The sequence below is a fragment of the Dicentrarchus labrax genome, unplaced genomic scaffold (assembly GCF_905237075.1).
Source record: "Dicentrarchus labrax unplaced genomic scaffold, dlabrax2021, whole genome shotgun sequence".
NCBI lineage: Eukaryota > Metazoa > Chordata > Actinopteri > Moronidae > Dicentrarchus > Dicentrarchus labrax.
The window spans coordinates 13,557,468-13,572,507 of record NW_026136708.1 but is presented as its reverse complement, the minus strand read 5'-3'; the positions used below and the strand labels follow the sequence as shown (position 1 = coordinate 13,572,507).

At 37.2% G+C, this 15,040-nt stretch overlaps 1 protein-coding gene across 1 annotated transcript; it reads left to right on the top strand.

Moving 5' to 3' along the window:
* Nucleotides 1-679: 679 nt before the first annotated feature.
* Nucleotides 680-13,442, top strand: clu (clusterin). The gene is made up of 10 exons (XM_051409306.1): nt 680-755; nt 4,865-5,027; nt 5,599-5,747; nt 6,471-6,641; nt 7,693-7,863; nt 8,403-8,613; nt 9,385-9,525; nt 10,656-10,882; nt 11,567-11,757; nt 12,709-13,442. Exons 2-10 carry the CDS (start codon nt 4,913-4,915, stop codon nt 12,719-12,721), a joined length of 1,389 nt encoding a protein of 462 aa, XP_051265266.1. The 5' UTR covers nt 680-755; nt 4,865-4,912; the 3' UTR covers nt 12,722-13,442.
* Nucleotides 13,443-15,040: the final 1,598 nt, after the last annotated feature.

Here is a 15,040-nt window from a genome sequence, read left to right as displayed (position 1 = left end):
TTATTGTCAATATTAACTCTTCATGTTCTATATTGACTGTGTGTATAGACTTGTATATATCCAGGCTACATGCAAATCCTTTCAGTGTTTATTTCTTTGTACCGTTTGTATTGTTTACAGTTTACAGAAACATTTGACTTGTTGTTGGTCATTGTTACTTTATACATATATATACATACATAACCTTGTCTGCACCTATTTTTTCACCACCATGTATGTCTATACATAGCTCTGTTCATTTTTACCTGCCTACCTCCATGTTTTTTAGCTGTATGTCTCGTTTTTTGTACATATTAAACACAGAAGATATAATAAAATACACTGATTTAGTGAACTTTATGGATGTTGGGTGATTTAGTTACTTTGAAGAGAGCTATGCTAGCTGTTTCTCTCTGTTTCCAGTCTTTATGCAAAGCTAAGCTAACCAGCAGATAAACAAAGAAAATGTTTAACTAATCATTTTATAACTTTACAAGTTTACATCCCACTTCAGGTTTTTATATTCTATAAATAAGAAAACACAGTTATAGTTTGCCCAAATGGCAGTTTGTTTAGTCTAATCTTTGAATAAAACCGATTTATTTTGAAACTTACACCGGAAGTGGGCTTTTGCATTATGGCAGCTTGTAACAGTAGCCTGTTCGGTCAGTGAATCACATGTCTGCACCGTCCCCGTTATCCGCTGGTATAAATAGGAGCAGCAGAGAGACTGAAGGCAGCTTCAGACGGTCTGGAGTCTCAGGAAACAAACAGAGGTGAGTCAGAGGAGCTTTTATTTTTTTATTGAGAGAGACTGCAGCTGGGGGATGCTCAGAGGACAGTGTTGTCTTTATATGCAACCTGTGATAACAGTGTTATTAAGATGAAGCAGAAGAGAGTGCAACATATGAGCTGCGTTTTTTTGAAAGCTTATGAAATGTCATGAAACTTGAATTCACCTGTATGATGTATGATGTGTCTTTTAGTAATTTTGGCCTCTTGAGTTGTTTTTCTTCATGCAGAAATGCTGACTTCATGGCTGACTAGGTGACTGCTGTTTGCATTGCTTACTCATGGGTGTGACCTCCATCTTTGGATCAAAACAACTGGATTAGTGTAGATGACATCATAGTGTGGTTGGTTCACTTTAATACACTTTTAGGCTCAGACACACCCAACAGTAATACTAACAGCAAAACAGCAGAATAAAAATGCTATTTGAGGTTGAGCTGTTGAGGAAAAGAGGGCGAATGCAGTAAATCCTGGCAGTTAAACAGCAAATGCAATATTTTATGATGATTTTTTTGGGGTACTTTTTCTAGTTTAGAATTGACCCTAATGTGACAAGTGAATCCTTTGGGTGCAGAAATCCCCAAACACTTAAAATGAGGCCAACATGAGGCCACATGTGCCAGTGTCCCATTTGTTGTAAATGGATCCCACTTGATCCAGATGAGTTAATTGTTCCTTCTTATTCTGGCTTTGGGAAAGTCGTTTGTGCAGGTTTGAGCTTCTAACAGAGAGAATGAGACAGAATTAGAGGGAGAATTTAATCAACAGTGGAGATAAATGTAAGCAGGAGCAGTAACTAGTTAGTAGCTGATGTATAAATGTTATTTCAACAGATATTTCAGACTGGATAAGATTTTACTGATCCCCCGAGGGAAATTCATATATTACAGGAGCACAAATTTCGGCTAAGAGGTAAGAAAACAGATAAAGAACCATTTAAAGGAAGATTTAATACAATACAATATACATTAATACATTAATGTGTACGAAGAAATACAGCAATGCAACCCCAGCAACAATGATGTGTGACGTATATAGTTATAAGTATGAATAAAAAATACAGCATGCATAATAATATGTTAAAGTAGGGTTGCAACTAACAAATTATTTTCGTTATCAAGTAATCTGCCAGTTGTTGTCACAATTAATCGATTAATTGTTAGGTCTATGTCATGTATCTGATGCAGCTTTCATAGTGTTTATAGTGGATTTTTATGAAAATAAGAGGTTGGAGGAAGAGGATGGTAAAAAAAAGAGATACATAAAACAGAATAAAAGATTAACTACACACTATAAAATATATTCTGTATAGAAATGGAAGAACATATCATGATATAGAATATAATATATGCATTATAGTGATTCTTATCAAGTGATAAATGTCATATGCACTGTAAAATAAAGCAGTTTCAGATACGGACTCAAAGAAAATACTCAAACACAGAGTGTGACGCAGATGTGTTTGCCTATTAAAAACTGTGTAGCTTAGTGGACTAATTGTATTGATACTTGTGTTTCACTTCATGAAGCTGAAACTTTCTCGCAGGCCTCGCAGGCAACATCTGGATTGGAGGACGGTCGACTGGTTTGCATTTTTTCAGTTGTGTAACCAGGATCCACGCAGCTGTTATTCAGCAAATAACATAGCTCAACCTCCGCATTGTAAATTATTTTTCTCTCCTTCTTTTCCTTTTTATGTGTTTAACTTTCTTCCTGTCTCTCTTTTCTCTCTCTGTCTTTGACTGTTTTTGTCTCTCGTCTCATTGCTCTCTTGCTCATTCTTTCCTCTCTGCACGTCAAGACTTACTCATTCTGTTTTTTTTTCTTCTCATCAGCAGTCAGTCCCTGTTTACCTTCCAGTAACTGGCATGCTGTAATTAAGCAAGAGGTTTATTGTCACATGAATAATGACCGCATTGTTTAAGCGGCTGCAGTTTGCTGCACTGTACGTGTTGGACTCATGAACACGTGAGCTCATATAGAGCAGAAAGTGGGACATTTTTTTAACCCCCAGGTGGGTGTCCAGTCCTGCTGGGTTTTAAAACAGTTGGGGACATTTTTTTTCTTCTCGTTTTTCACTGCAGACTAAAAGAATGCGAGAGAAAGAGGTTAGGACCGGTTATGCCATCAGTACATTGAATTTATCTGTGATATGATGAGTGCAACACTCTTTGGCATGAACAGTGCTGAATAATAGTTGCTATAGCTTTATCTCAAAGGTGATAAAAACACATTGTTCAAATCCACAATGTTAAATTCTAGTAGGGATCCGACAGTTTGCAAAGATACCAAATATGTCAGGCTGCATTTTGACGGCAAAAAAGTGGAGAAATTGTATGTTAAGAGGTCAAATAACAATATTATTTAGTAACAATAACAAGATAGGTTAATGTAAAAGGTATATCTTAATCCCTTTGTGTTGATTGGACAGCTTTATACCAAATATGATGCAAAAACATCATGCTGTGCATACTGTACTTTTCTTGTTTCCATAGGAACAGAAGATGGTGGGCGAGCCAGGGATGAACAAATGCTTTCAAATCTGAAAAAACAAGTTACATAAGACTTATTTGGTTTAACATTTTTATGTTTAACACTTTTTAAAACATAGATTACATGTAACACTTTCAATACCTTTTTATTTACCTTTACCCTAACCTACACTAAATGACCATCCTGTCCACATGTACTTAAAGCAGCTATAATCAATACTGGTATATTAATAGTGGATTTAATAACTACGTTTAATGTGAAAGATGTCACTCAGTGATGACCTGAAAGAGAATTATCACCTGAGTGTATTAGAGTCTTTCAGTTCATTGTTTTTGTTTTCCAGCTTGCAAGTTTACTGTTTTGGTTCAGACTCAAAACTCTCATCAGCATTGGTTCAATTGTTAGCAGTTAGCTGGTGAACATAGTGGAGCCTTTAGCAGCTAGAGAACCAGATATGTCCCTCTGGAGTTGGTGGACACCAAAAACAGGAGACCTAAAAGGAGGGTGAGTATTGTCTCAGGTGGTCAGAAACACGACTTAATGATCATGTTTATTTTATAAGATCACCATATCAACTCAATCTTGATACATTCAAATACAGTGTTGTATTTGTAGCTTGTACCTGCTGCCCCCAAGTGGCCACAAAATCAGTTATTGTACGCTCACTTTGTGCCCCAAAGTGAGGTTCATAAAGAAAAGGTTTCTTCAGAAGATATTGACTGTCCTGAACTGGAACTTAGACTGTGAGTCAGGTTTTATAAACCGACATCGGTGGCTGACCTCACTAAAGCTCTTGTGACTGGAACAAATCCCTGCAGCGGTGATGGCAGCAGCAAAGTAATGTTCAGGTGTCCATATGGTTGGCATAGAGCATAATGTATGTTAATTATTACCCATTCACTTTCCCAGTTCTCCTTTTCACGGCTGACCGGCTTATAATGTCATTACTTTGCTTGACAATGGCAAGATTGATGCATTCAGATTGTCCTGTTGTGTATTTAGAAGAAAAGGGAGGATTATGTCTGGCTGCAGAAATCACAGGGAGAGATTTATACTGCCTGGGAAAAGCTGCCCAGAGAGGAGAGAATGCCAGTCCATCTGTCCGATGACTTTCTCCCTTTGTCTTTATCTTGTGTGTCGGGAAGAAGAAACATCAGGCGTTACAGTCACTCTCTGTTGAAGCAGTTAATATATGGGCAGCTGACCAAGCAAAGGTCCTGCTGTTCTCTTTATATAAATGACTTTGAAAGACAAAGTTGGTCAAAGTCACAGTAAAAAACACTGATCTGAGGTCAGTTTGGTAATTATGTCCTAATGGTTTTGTGAATGAAACTGGAGACAGATGATTCATTCAGCGGGCATCGGTTTGAATTATTTATCAGTATTGATCTGTGCGGTTGTTTTTATGCTTTGCTGCATAAGGGTGGAAAACTGCTGAGCAAGCGCTGTCATTTTCTACTGCGTAGGTCTCTGGTTTCTCTACAGCGTATGTCGCCCTCTGGTGGAGGTGGAGGCGCACTACAACAACATTACAACACAGGAGGAGTTTAGACTCAACCTGTATGTCTACATCTGATGGTTGTTGTTTTGTTTTTCCCAGGTTTTTTTTTCTCATCATTGCCTGCTGGCCCTGTGAGAGTCAGAGAGGATGTTAATGATGATGATGATGATGAAGAAGAAGGGGTCAAAGTCTTTGGCTGTGGTGGCTCTTTTTCTGGCCTCAGTCAACTGCATCGTTCCTCCATCCAAAGAGGATCTTACCGGTAAGTTTCACTGCACCTGCGTCAGAAAACTATAAAGGCTCAGTTACCCAAATTACAACAAACACGTTCTGTATTAATTTATTATATTTCCCTGAAATGTACAAAGTGAAGTATGTGGATTATACAGACATTGTTTCTTCAAAACCAAACTGCTGTTGGGACATTTAAATCTATTTTTAATGCTGTGAAATACTAATTACCTACATTGTATATATAGATATTTTTTTAGATACAAATATCTAAAAGCCTGGACAAATAAAACCAAAGTTACAGTAACTTAATGGCTAAATGTCATAATTTTATAATTAATTAGGAAAAAGGTGTGTGAACTGGTCCTTTAAAAGCAACTCACCTCGTCTGAATTAAGAGATGTGTCACGGTGGCGCAGACAAAAAAGGGCAATATTATAATAATATTACATTAAATAAACTTAAACATACAAAAATACCTCTCATATATTTACTTACTTTGTATAAAACACAATCAGCTTGGTCAAAGAGGGCAGAAATACAGGATCCCGTTGAAGGAATCCACCCCTGCAGTGAATATGTTATATGTCTCTTTTGTACAGAGATCTCCCTTCAGGGAGTAAAGTATCTGGATAAACAGATTGAAAATGCTGTTAACGGAGTGAAGGAGATGAAGAGTGTGATGCAGAAATCTTCAGAGGACCACAAGAAGTTTTTGGATGCTCTGGAGAAGACCAAGGAGCAGAAAGAGGTAGAAACCTGTACTGATGCCTGTTTCTTTATATTATAGAATGTCCTAATAATACATTGATTAACGATGCCTATTTCATACACAGGTGTTAAGATATGATCTACTGGAAAACAAATGGGCTAATTTTGTCTCAATATAGTTGTTTATTGAGTGTAGCAGAGTTCATATGCTTTCTTGGCAAATTAGAGTAAAAATTCATGTAAAAGTCACGTTTTATCTGTTATTTTATGTTTTATGTATCTTTAATTTATTTGTTATTATTCATTAAAATGAAAAATATCTGAAAACAAGCAAAAGCTTGACAAGTATCAGGACAGGAAGCAGAATCAGAAAATGGGAGACAATCTTCTTGCAGGGCGATTCATGTCATTTCCCAACAAAAGGACTGAATCCTTGAATTTTATTGCAGAAAATGTTGTTTTTCAAAAAGATTATTGTTGTCTTCACCAGGATCCACTTTCTTGGCAATATACAACAAAAAGGCAATTGTAAAACAGATAAAAGCAAAATATATTTAATTACCTTACAGTCATTTTGTTCTAACCGACAGAATCTGATAGGAATCAACAGAAAACACAGTTTTACTGACATTTGATCCTGAAGGAAACATGATACGACGATAATAACTCGCACTATACATACATATACTATACACTAAAGTTCTGAGGAACCCACCAGAATAACAGCTTCCCTGTTGACATCTAAGTGCCTGTGTCACTTCAGGAAGCGATGCGTACGGCTCAGGAGATGGAGGCCAAGCTGGAGCAAGAGGAGGAGGTCTGCAACGAGACCATGAAGACTCTGTGGGAGGAGTGTAAGCCGTGTCTGAAGAACACCTGCGTTAAATACTACTCCCGAACATGCAGCAGTGGATCTGGACTGGTGGGACGCCAGGTCAGACCATCACATGTACACACATGTACTCATACATATATAGTTAATAAAATATATATGTATAGTAATATAATGGATATAATGCAGTTTCATTGATTACATGTTGCTTTGAGAATCAATCAATAGTGCTGGTTCTTATTGTTGTTAAGTGACTGTAATGCAACTTTTCTTTTAACACAAGCCTCCACAAACACATTAAATATGATCCATGGTGTAATGTAACTAAGTACTTATTTACTTATTGAGGTACTTTAATTGAGTATTTTATTTTCATACTTCATTACAGTTCAAATAATTATACTTTTTACTTCACTATAATTATCTGACACCTGCAGTTAGTAGTTATTTTGCAAATTAATTCATTGCACACAAAACATCTGAAAATGTACAAGTACAGCTGAAAGAATATTTAAAAAAAAAAGTTTTTTATTCATTAATCCAGCAAAAACATTTCATGCTTTCAGCTTCTCAAATTTGAGAATTTGCCGCTTTTCCTTTTAATAATGTTAAGGTTTGTACTATTGGATAGACAAAACATGCATTGTGATTTTACAAACCAAACAATCAAATTTATTACTGGAGAAAATAATCAGCAAATTAATCCATAATGAAAATAATCATTAGTTGCAGTCCTAGAAAATAGCTTTAAATTAGCTCCGCCTCAGCCAACTAGTAAAACAGTAAAATGCTGTTTTTAAATTAATGCATGACTACTAATAATCTAATTATATAATATATAGTTGTATAACAGTCAAAGTTTTCTGTACTTTTACTACTTTAAATACATTTTCCTGATAATACTTATATTAATTAGTTACAATCTTTGGATCCAAATAAAAGTGTGTAAAAATGGCTTCTCTTAATGAGCACAAAATACAAAAAAATACTTTGGAATTTCAATGACAATGTACAAAGATCAATATCAGCACTCATATTCTTACCAGAACCACAAAATTAAACACACTGCAACACTCTCTTCTTCACTCTCCCGATAAGATAAAAAGTATAGATGTTTGAGATTTGAAATCAGAAATTCTCCTTTTATCTGCAGCTGGAGGATGTGCTGAACAGAACATCCCCCTTCTCCATATGGATCAACGGGGAGAAAATAGAAACCCTGGAGCAGGAGGGACAACGACAGAGCAAAGAATTCAAGAACCTGGAGGAAAGATACACAGAGATGGCCGATGGTGTGGACAGCATATTTTCAGACAGCATGAAGGTACTGTTGACCTACCACAGTTTGCTTGTATACATATATATCTGCTAAGACTATGCAATGACTTCATTCTCTAGACAATATGTAACTTCAACATTAAGGGAATACACTGAGAAAACAGACATGTTTTGGTAGACACGATCGTATCATCTCATTTACTCTGAGATCACTTAAACAGGTCCTATAAGTAATATGAGTTATTCAAGCAGCAACAAGATTGAACAGAATTAGAAGTAAAAGAGAAAAAAAAGACAGCTGATAATAATATTAATAATAACTTTATAAAGCATCTCTATATCAAGCTTTATTTATAAAGTAAAACTTGACTGAGTTAGACCTAGAGATTTTCAATGAGCACAGAGAAACTTTCCACTTTCAACAGTTAAATGTGAAAACATTCTTCTAGCGTCAAACTCAGTAAAGCTCAAACATCCAACTGTAGGAACAAGAAGAAAAACATGCCTTTTTAAGTGAAAGTATTTGTATGAGTCAAAACAGTACAACATCATCAGCTCTGTCTCTTTGTTCTTGGTGTTTCTCAGGTGGCTGATCATGTGCACTACAGCCCTCCTGTGTTCTTCCTCCCCAATTTCCTGGGACCGTACACTCGCCGGAGCAGAAGCATTCGCTCTCTATTCCGGGATCCTTTCCACAGCTTCCAGAATTTGTTCTCTCCCATGACGGATGTGACCAGGAACTTCTTCAGCTCAATGGGCTCCATGATGGACGACACAGACACAGCTCCTAATGAGGGTACATTTTCTCACATATTCTCTTGAAATCACAACTATAGATGCTCTGTTTACTTTTTGTTGTCTTTTGTCCTTTGTCTGTTTATTGTGATAAAACTGCACATTTCAGCCTCATTTGGGTAAAAACAAAGTAAGTAGATGAAATAACACACACACAGCATTTACCTTATCAGCAATTAAAGCAACGGAAAAAACAAAAAGAGTTTAAAAAAGGCCAAAACAACCTATTTCCAAACAGCAGATGCAACATTATCTCACGTGACAAGGCGAACTGTCTGGAAAATCTCTCCCATTGAAGTTGAAATGCAACAACAAATGATATGATGGACAAATACATATTGTATATATACCTTTTGAATGAAGTGTAAATGTTATTCTGTTTACATGCAAGCATATTCCCAGTCATGTGACCATTTTGACCCTGAAGACTGACCTGCAGATCTTCTCCCAACATAGTGGTCTCAAAAAATTATTATAGTATAAAGTTTTATAAGTAACAGCCTTCCATCTGCGGAGGATAAGGGCGTGGCACTCAATGGTAAAACAGGGGTTCCTTAAGGGAAAAGGTTGGGAACCCTTTTGTGTTGCACAATTCTAACTGTATATCTGGTTCTAATGTTTAGAGAATATTAACAACAGTTTTATAAAGTTTCCCTCATCTGCACCAGGCTCTGATTAGAACATTTGAGTTCAAGATTTGAAATGAGTGGACACTAAGTTGTGGATTGAAATAACAAACTGTGTCTTTGTGTCTGGTCTGGTCTGGCTATAGACGGCAGCGTCAACGAGGACGTGGTCATCACCAAACCTTTTGGCAACGGCAGGATGACCTGCAGGGAGATTCGCCGCAACTCAGCCGGCTGCCTCAAGTTCCGTGACGAGTGTCAGAAATGCAGAGAGATCCAGCACATTGGTAAGATGACTCTCTCTTTCATGTTGTTTTATATATATATCTATATAAAATAAAATGAATAACGTCTTTGATAATTAAACAAATTATGTAAGATGTCATAAAACAACTAATAATAACTGTTGAAAAGGTTGAGTGGGTGCCGTGAGGTCTGGCTGTGTCCTTTCATGCGGCTTCCTCCTGCAGGAAACCAGCAGGAGCTGAATGATGATCCAAAGATGTTTTTAATAGAGCAACACAATTAGGATTTATGTTAATGTTGGAAACAGGAAGGGCTTATAAAAGGATGGCAGCGGATGCTGGGAGAGTGTCATTTAATTATGTAATCTATTCCTTTGTGTTGATGGTGCTTTTGTTCCTCTGCCATGAACTAAAAATGCATCATCTACATTTGAGACATTGAGACAAAATATTGATTTCACCTTCAGAGGGATGCTTGCAGCTAGTTGGTATAAACACTGCAGCCTAAAATCTATCTTTAGATTTTATTATGCAGCTCGAACACCTTGTTTCTCCTCTGCGTCCTCTCAGTCTCAGGGTTTCTTTTTCCTCGACATTGCAAAATGTTGTCAGAAACCCTGTATACTGATGCCCATCGATACCCTTTTAAACCAAAATATGTTGTTACAACATTTGTTATTTTAGAATAAAAGTCATACGATAACTGCAGTTTCTTATATACACATCCAGCAGTTGTGGAGCAACATTATTCATTTAGCTAATATTCACTCTATTTCGGCTCCGTTTTTGGTCTCCACCAACTTCTGAGGAAAATTTCTGGCTCTCTAGCTGCTAAATGCTGCACTGTGTTCACCAGCGAGTCGCTTACTTTGTCTGTCGTTACGTGCCGAGTCGGTTTTTAAAGCCTTTTAACTAAAAACAGCTGCAACCGAAAACAACGCTTTGAGAGTGGGGAGAGTTATTTATTGTCACATTGTCATTTTATACTTAATTATTACAATAATTCAAGTGCTTTATATACGCCTCAGTAAAAGTCTTTGGTCAGATATAATCTGGGATCAAAATGCCAAACAATGTAAAGAATCATGCAGTGACTCTAATCTCAGTGATTCTTCTAACTTTCCTCGAGCTTCATGATGATGCTGTTTGCCTGTTCCCTGTTTCCTTCACAGACTGCTCCGGGAAGAAACCTCTGGAGGGCCCGCTGAAGGAAGAGCTGGAGGAGGCGTTGGCCATGGTTGAGCGATTTACTCAGCAGTACAACAGCCTCCTGAAGAGGTTTGAGGATAAGATGTTAAACACCTCCTTCATCCTGGACCTGCTCAACAGTCAGTTCGGCTGGGTGTCTTCTCTGGCAAACCAAACCAATGCCAATGACAACATCTTCCAGGTTCAGACGGTATGTAGACCTGCTCGCTGTGCTGCTGTAAGTAATCTGTTAAACTCAGTCACTGTTGTGCTGTTTATTTTTCCATCTGTCTATGTTGGTTAGGAGATGTAATGAGAAACATATTGTACATGTAGGAAAAGAGTGAATGAGGTATAAAAGTAATAAGGGTGTAATCTGTAGCCAAAAGCAATATGTCAATATGAAGTGACTTGTCAGTTGGGATTTTTTCCCTAAATTAAAAAATGTGAATTTATAACAAGCTGGTACAGAAGATGGATGAAGACGGAAGGTCTGCATCGTGAAAAACATGAGAACATGAAATCTGTGCATCTCTTGATGAACTTTCAAATTCAAGGTTTTCTTGTATTATATTTTGTTAAAAGTGTTTTTTTAAATTTATTTAAGTGTCTTTTTGTGATGTGTCTGTTTTCTGCAATTCCTTTAATCCCTTAAACCTTAAACCTTACTTTTAATTGGACAAACAACTACCTTGCAAGTTGGATTTTAATTTAAGAAATAATTGAACTGCAGTGAAACAATCAAAATTACTAAAATTTGAGCCATTAAGCCACAGTCTGCCCACTACATCTGCATATGCACAGAATACACTAGTATTACCTACAGTGTGTGAAAAAGGAGATATGTTTAGGCTGTTTGCTGAAATGTTAAGATGAAACCCCCTCCGTACTGTAGGTGATCTGCAGGGACACTGAAGAGAAGTCAGCTGGAGAGGAGAAGCAGCCTGAAGAAACCAATGTGTCTGTGCAGCTCTTCGACTCTCCACCGATGAACCTCACTGTGCCGGGTGACATCCCCTGGACCGACCCTAAATTCTCTGAGGTGGTGGCCCAGGAGGCACTGGACCGCTACAAAGAAATCAGTGTGTGAGTGTCAAACTACAAGCAAGAGGAGCAGAACCAAAATTTAAAGAAATAGTTTTGGGGATATTCGCTTTCTTGCTGAGAGTTAGATGAGAACATTGATACCACTCTCGTGTCTGTCCCATAAATATGAAGCTACAGCCAGCAGCCGTTTTAGCTTAGCTACGCATAAAGACTGGAAACAGGGGGAACGAGATTGCTTGGCTGGCCAAAGCTAACAAAATCAACCTACTAGCACCTCTAAAGTCACATTATTTTATTGTTTGTTTAAGCTTTCAGAATCTCTGGTGGTAGCTGCTCCCATCAACTGTTACCATTTGACAGATGCAGGCCAGCTGTTTCCCCATATCCAGTCTATATTAACCTGGGAACTACCTAAATAGAAATAACTATATAGAAATCTTCTGGCGTTCGTTTATGTATAGGTCATATAGGGGTATCGGTTTTGAATTTAGACTGTTTCGTAACGAATTAATAACTCTTTGTAGTAGGTTTAAAGGATTTGTAAAGCCTGAGTGATTGAAATTGGTATATTTGGTATATTATTATTTTGTTTTTGTTTTTTTTGTTTATGTATGTCCTTTAAACTTCCCCTTATCCTACAATTTATTTTTATTTCTGCTAGAATTTTTAAATTTCTAGATAATGTTAATGGCAGTGGTAAAAAGTAACTGAGCAGATTTGCTGTACTGCACTTAAGTTCTTTCGAGGTTTCTGTTGTTTACTACTCGATTACATTCTAAATGCAGGATTTTTACACGCAGTTCTCCCCTGTGCTACTTGTATTTAAGCAACTTTGTATGATTTGAATTTTAGATCTTAAAATCCTGAAGTCCTTTCCTTGAATTTAACATGTGGGGGACACAGCAGATGGATCGTATGGAGTGAAAATGAACTCCATACATATAAAAGAATCACTGACAATCTCTGATCTCCTTCTCTTTGTTTTTCCAGTATGGTGAAATAAAGTCCCTGTTGGAGTTGCGTCCCAACCTGCTGACTAGAGAATGTTCTGGATTCATTGAACCGCACCTGAAACCCAGACGATAAACACACCTGGAAACACCCCTGAAGCCAACCCTCTGATTCTGTTGTAAATCTAAATTAATTCCTGCTTTTGCAAACGACAGTTTAACCTCAGAGATTTATATTGTAACATTAGAGCTCTTTTTCCTGCTGTAAGAGAAGATATTCAGTAGATGTAGATAACAGGCCTACTCGTGTCTGTAGCACCTCCAGGTCTTAATACTATATGTGAGCTGGGCTTTGCAAAATATGCTTAAGCCAAACTTGATGTAATTTACTCTGATATGGTTTATTATCTGCATTCAGTGGTCCTAACACACACAACGATTAAACAAATGTTTCTTCCATAACAGTTCAATAAAACAAAGCTTTTATTTGTTGCAGAGATTTGTAGGAAACTAAAGTTTTGATGAAGTTTATTCAGGCTGTTTCAGTGGCTTTAATGACCTGAAGTACCCTTCTACAGATCTCTGATCGCTTTCATCTGAGTTGGTTGAAGTGGTTGATTTGCTGCAGTTGGTTGCACTGATTGGAGTGATTAAAGTTTGGAAAGTTAAAATACTATAGGAGTTGATTATGTTCAGGATTTTTTTGACACCCTCTGTACAACAGCCTAGCCATGGAGCAATACATAAAGATCTAATAAAACCTGCTCAAATCCATTCACTGTCTTTGTCTTTTTCTGTTGACAATTTTCTGAATTTATGCAGCAAATGGTCACCAGGGACTACATTTATGAAAGTGCAAGTTCTCAACTTTAAGCACATTTCAATGCCAAGATTAAAGCTATGTATCAAAGTTCTTGTGAAGTATTACAAGTATTTACAGTAAGTTAGTGCCTTAAATGGCTTCAGTGCAGAAACAAGTGAGCACAAAGCTTCTGAGACACATTTTGGATTGACTTAAATATTCAAATCCCCTGAATATTCTGCATACTTTATTGTGTGATATAGATGTGATTAAAAGTGGACTTCATTTACTTTTTAAGTCATCAGTCTATACACAAAGATGATAAAAGCGAAAAAATGCTTGTAAAAATCTTTACAATTGTTTTTAATTAAAAAAGTGAAACCATTTGTTATGTCACTTTAAACTGAGCTCAAGTGCATCCTGTTGTTTCCTGTCTGCTTTTATTTTCCTTGAGATATCGTTAGAACCTAACTGGACTTGATGAACAATAAATTAACTAGTTTTAATCCAACAACCTGCAGCTGCTGCTATCTTGTCACTGTGATACTAAATTCTTCCCTGATCTGGTTTGGTTTTTGTTTACAGTCTTAGCTAGATCCTATGATTTAATCCCTCATTACAGTCTCATCATAAATATATTAGAGTTTTCTTATTTTTCAACATTAATTGCCACTGAAAATATATTTCACTCAAACAAACACTTAAAGTATACATGTCATTAATCATCACCAGAAAAGACAAACAAAACTGAACTGGAAACTCAACAGTGTTGCACTGTTGCTGACCATTTGCCAGCACTGAAAAGATGGTTTTGAGCCTGTAAAGTCCCCTTCCACTGACAGTATGTTTTTGTTCTTCTTGCTCCTACAGTTCACTGTGCAGAATGATGTATGTGCAGAGTTTTGACACTAGTAGGAGGTTTTCCCATTAAAGCCATCGGTGCACAAGAATAGACTTCACAGTGAAGTAGGAGACATCTTGTGTCCAGCAGGAAAACTACAGAAATGAGAAAAATGTACATATGAACAGATTCTGAACTTTTTAAAGAGGCAGGAGGAGTAGACGCCCTTTTATGGATTTTTTAAAACTGGCCTGTAGAGCTAATCCTGATGACGGGACAGTAGACAACAATGCTCCAAACAGTAATGTTGCTGCAAAGAAGGCACAAGATCTATTCGACCAACTGGAGAACATGGCCCCAATCTCCCCGTCTGGTGTCGGTGTTCTTCATCATGTCACAGTAAAGCTGCTGTGACGATCCCTTCACTAGGTCTTCTCTTTTTGGCTCCTGGTTTTTCTTTTGTTTTACAGGATCCTGGTCAGGACATCAGGAGTCATCAGCCTGATGCACCCTGCGTGGTTCATCATAAAACTCACCACTGGAGATCCCCTCTCTTTCCTTTACCATTACATTTCTGACTTCTACATTTTTCATTCTTTAGTTTTGTAAATAATGCTTGCAACTCATAAAACATGTCTTCCATCTTTGCTGATTCAATTGAATACCCGTCGAAATCAATGAAACGAGGTGGTGGAAACACTACTGCTTTTGTCCACAGGGGTCGCCAGA

Coding starts and splice junctions, on each gene's coding strand:
- clu (XM_051409306.1), top strand. CDS start 4,913: ATGTTAATGATGATGATGATGATGAAGAAGAAGGGGTCAAAGTCTTTG. Junction 8,614..9,384: donor AGACACAGCTCCTAATGAGG/GTACATTTTCTC, acceptor GTCTGGCTATAG/ACGGCAGCGTCAACGAGGAC. Junction 10,883..11,566: donor ACATCTTCCAGGTTCAGACG/GTATGTAGACCT, acceptor TCCGTACTGTAG/GTGATCTGCAGGGACACTGA.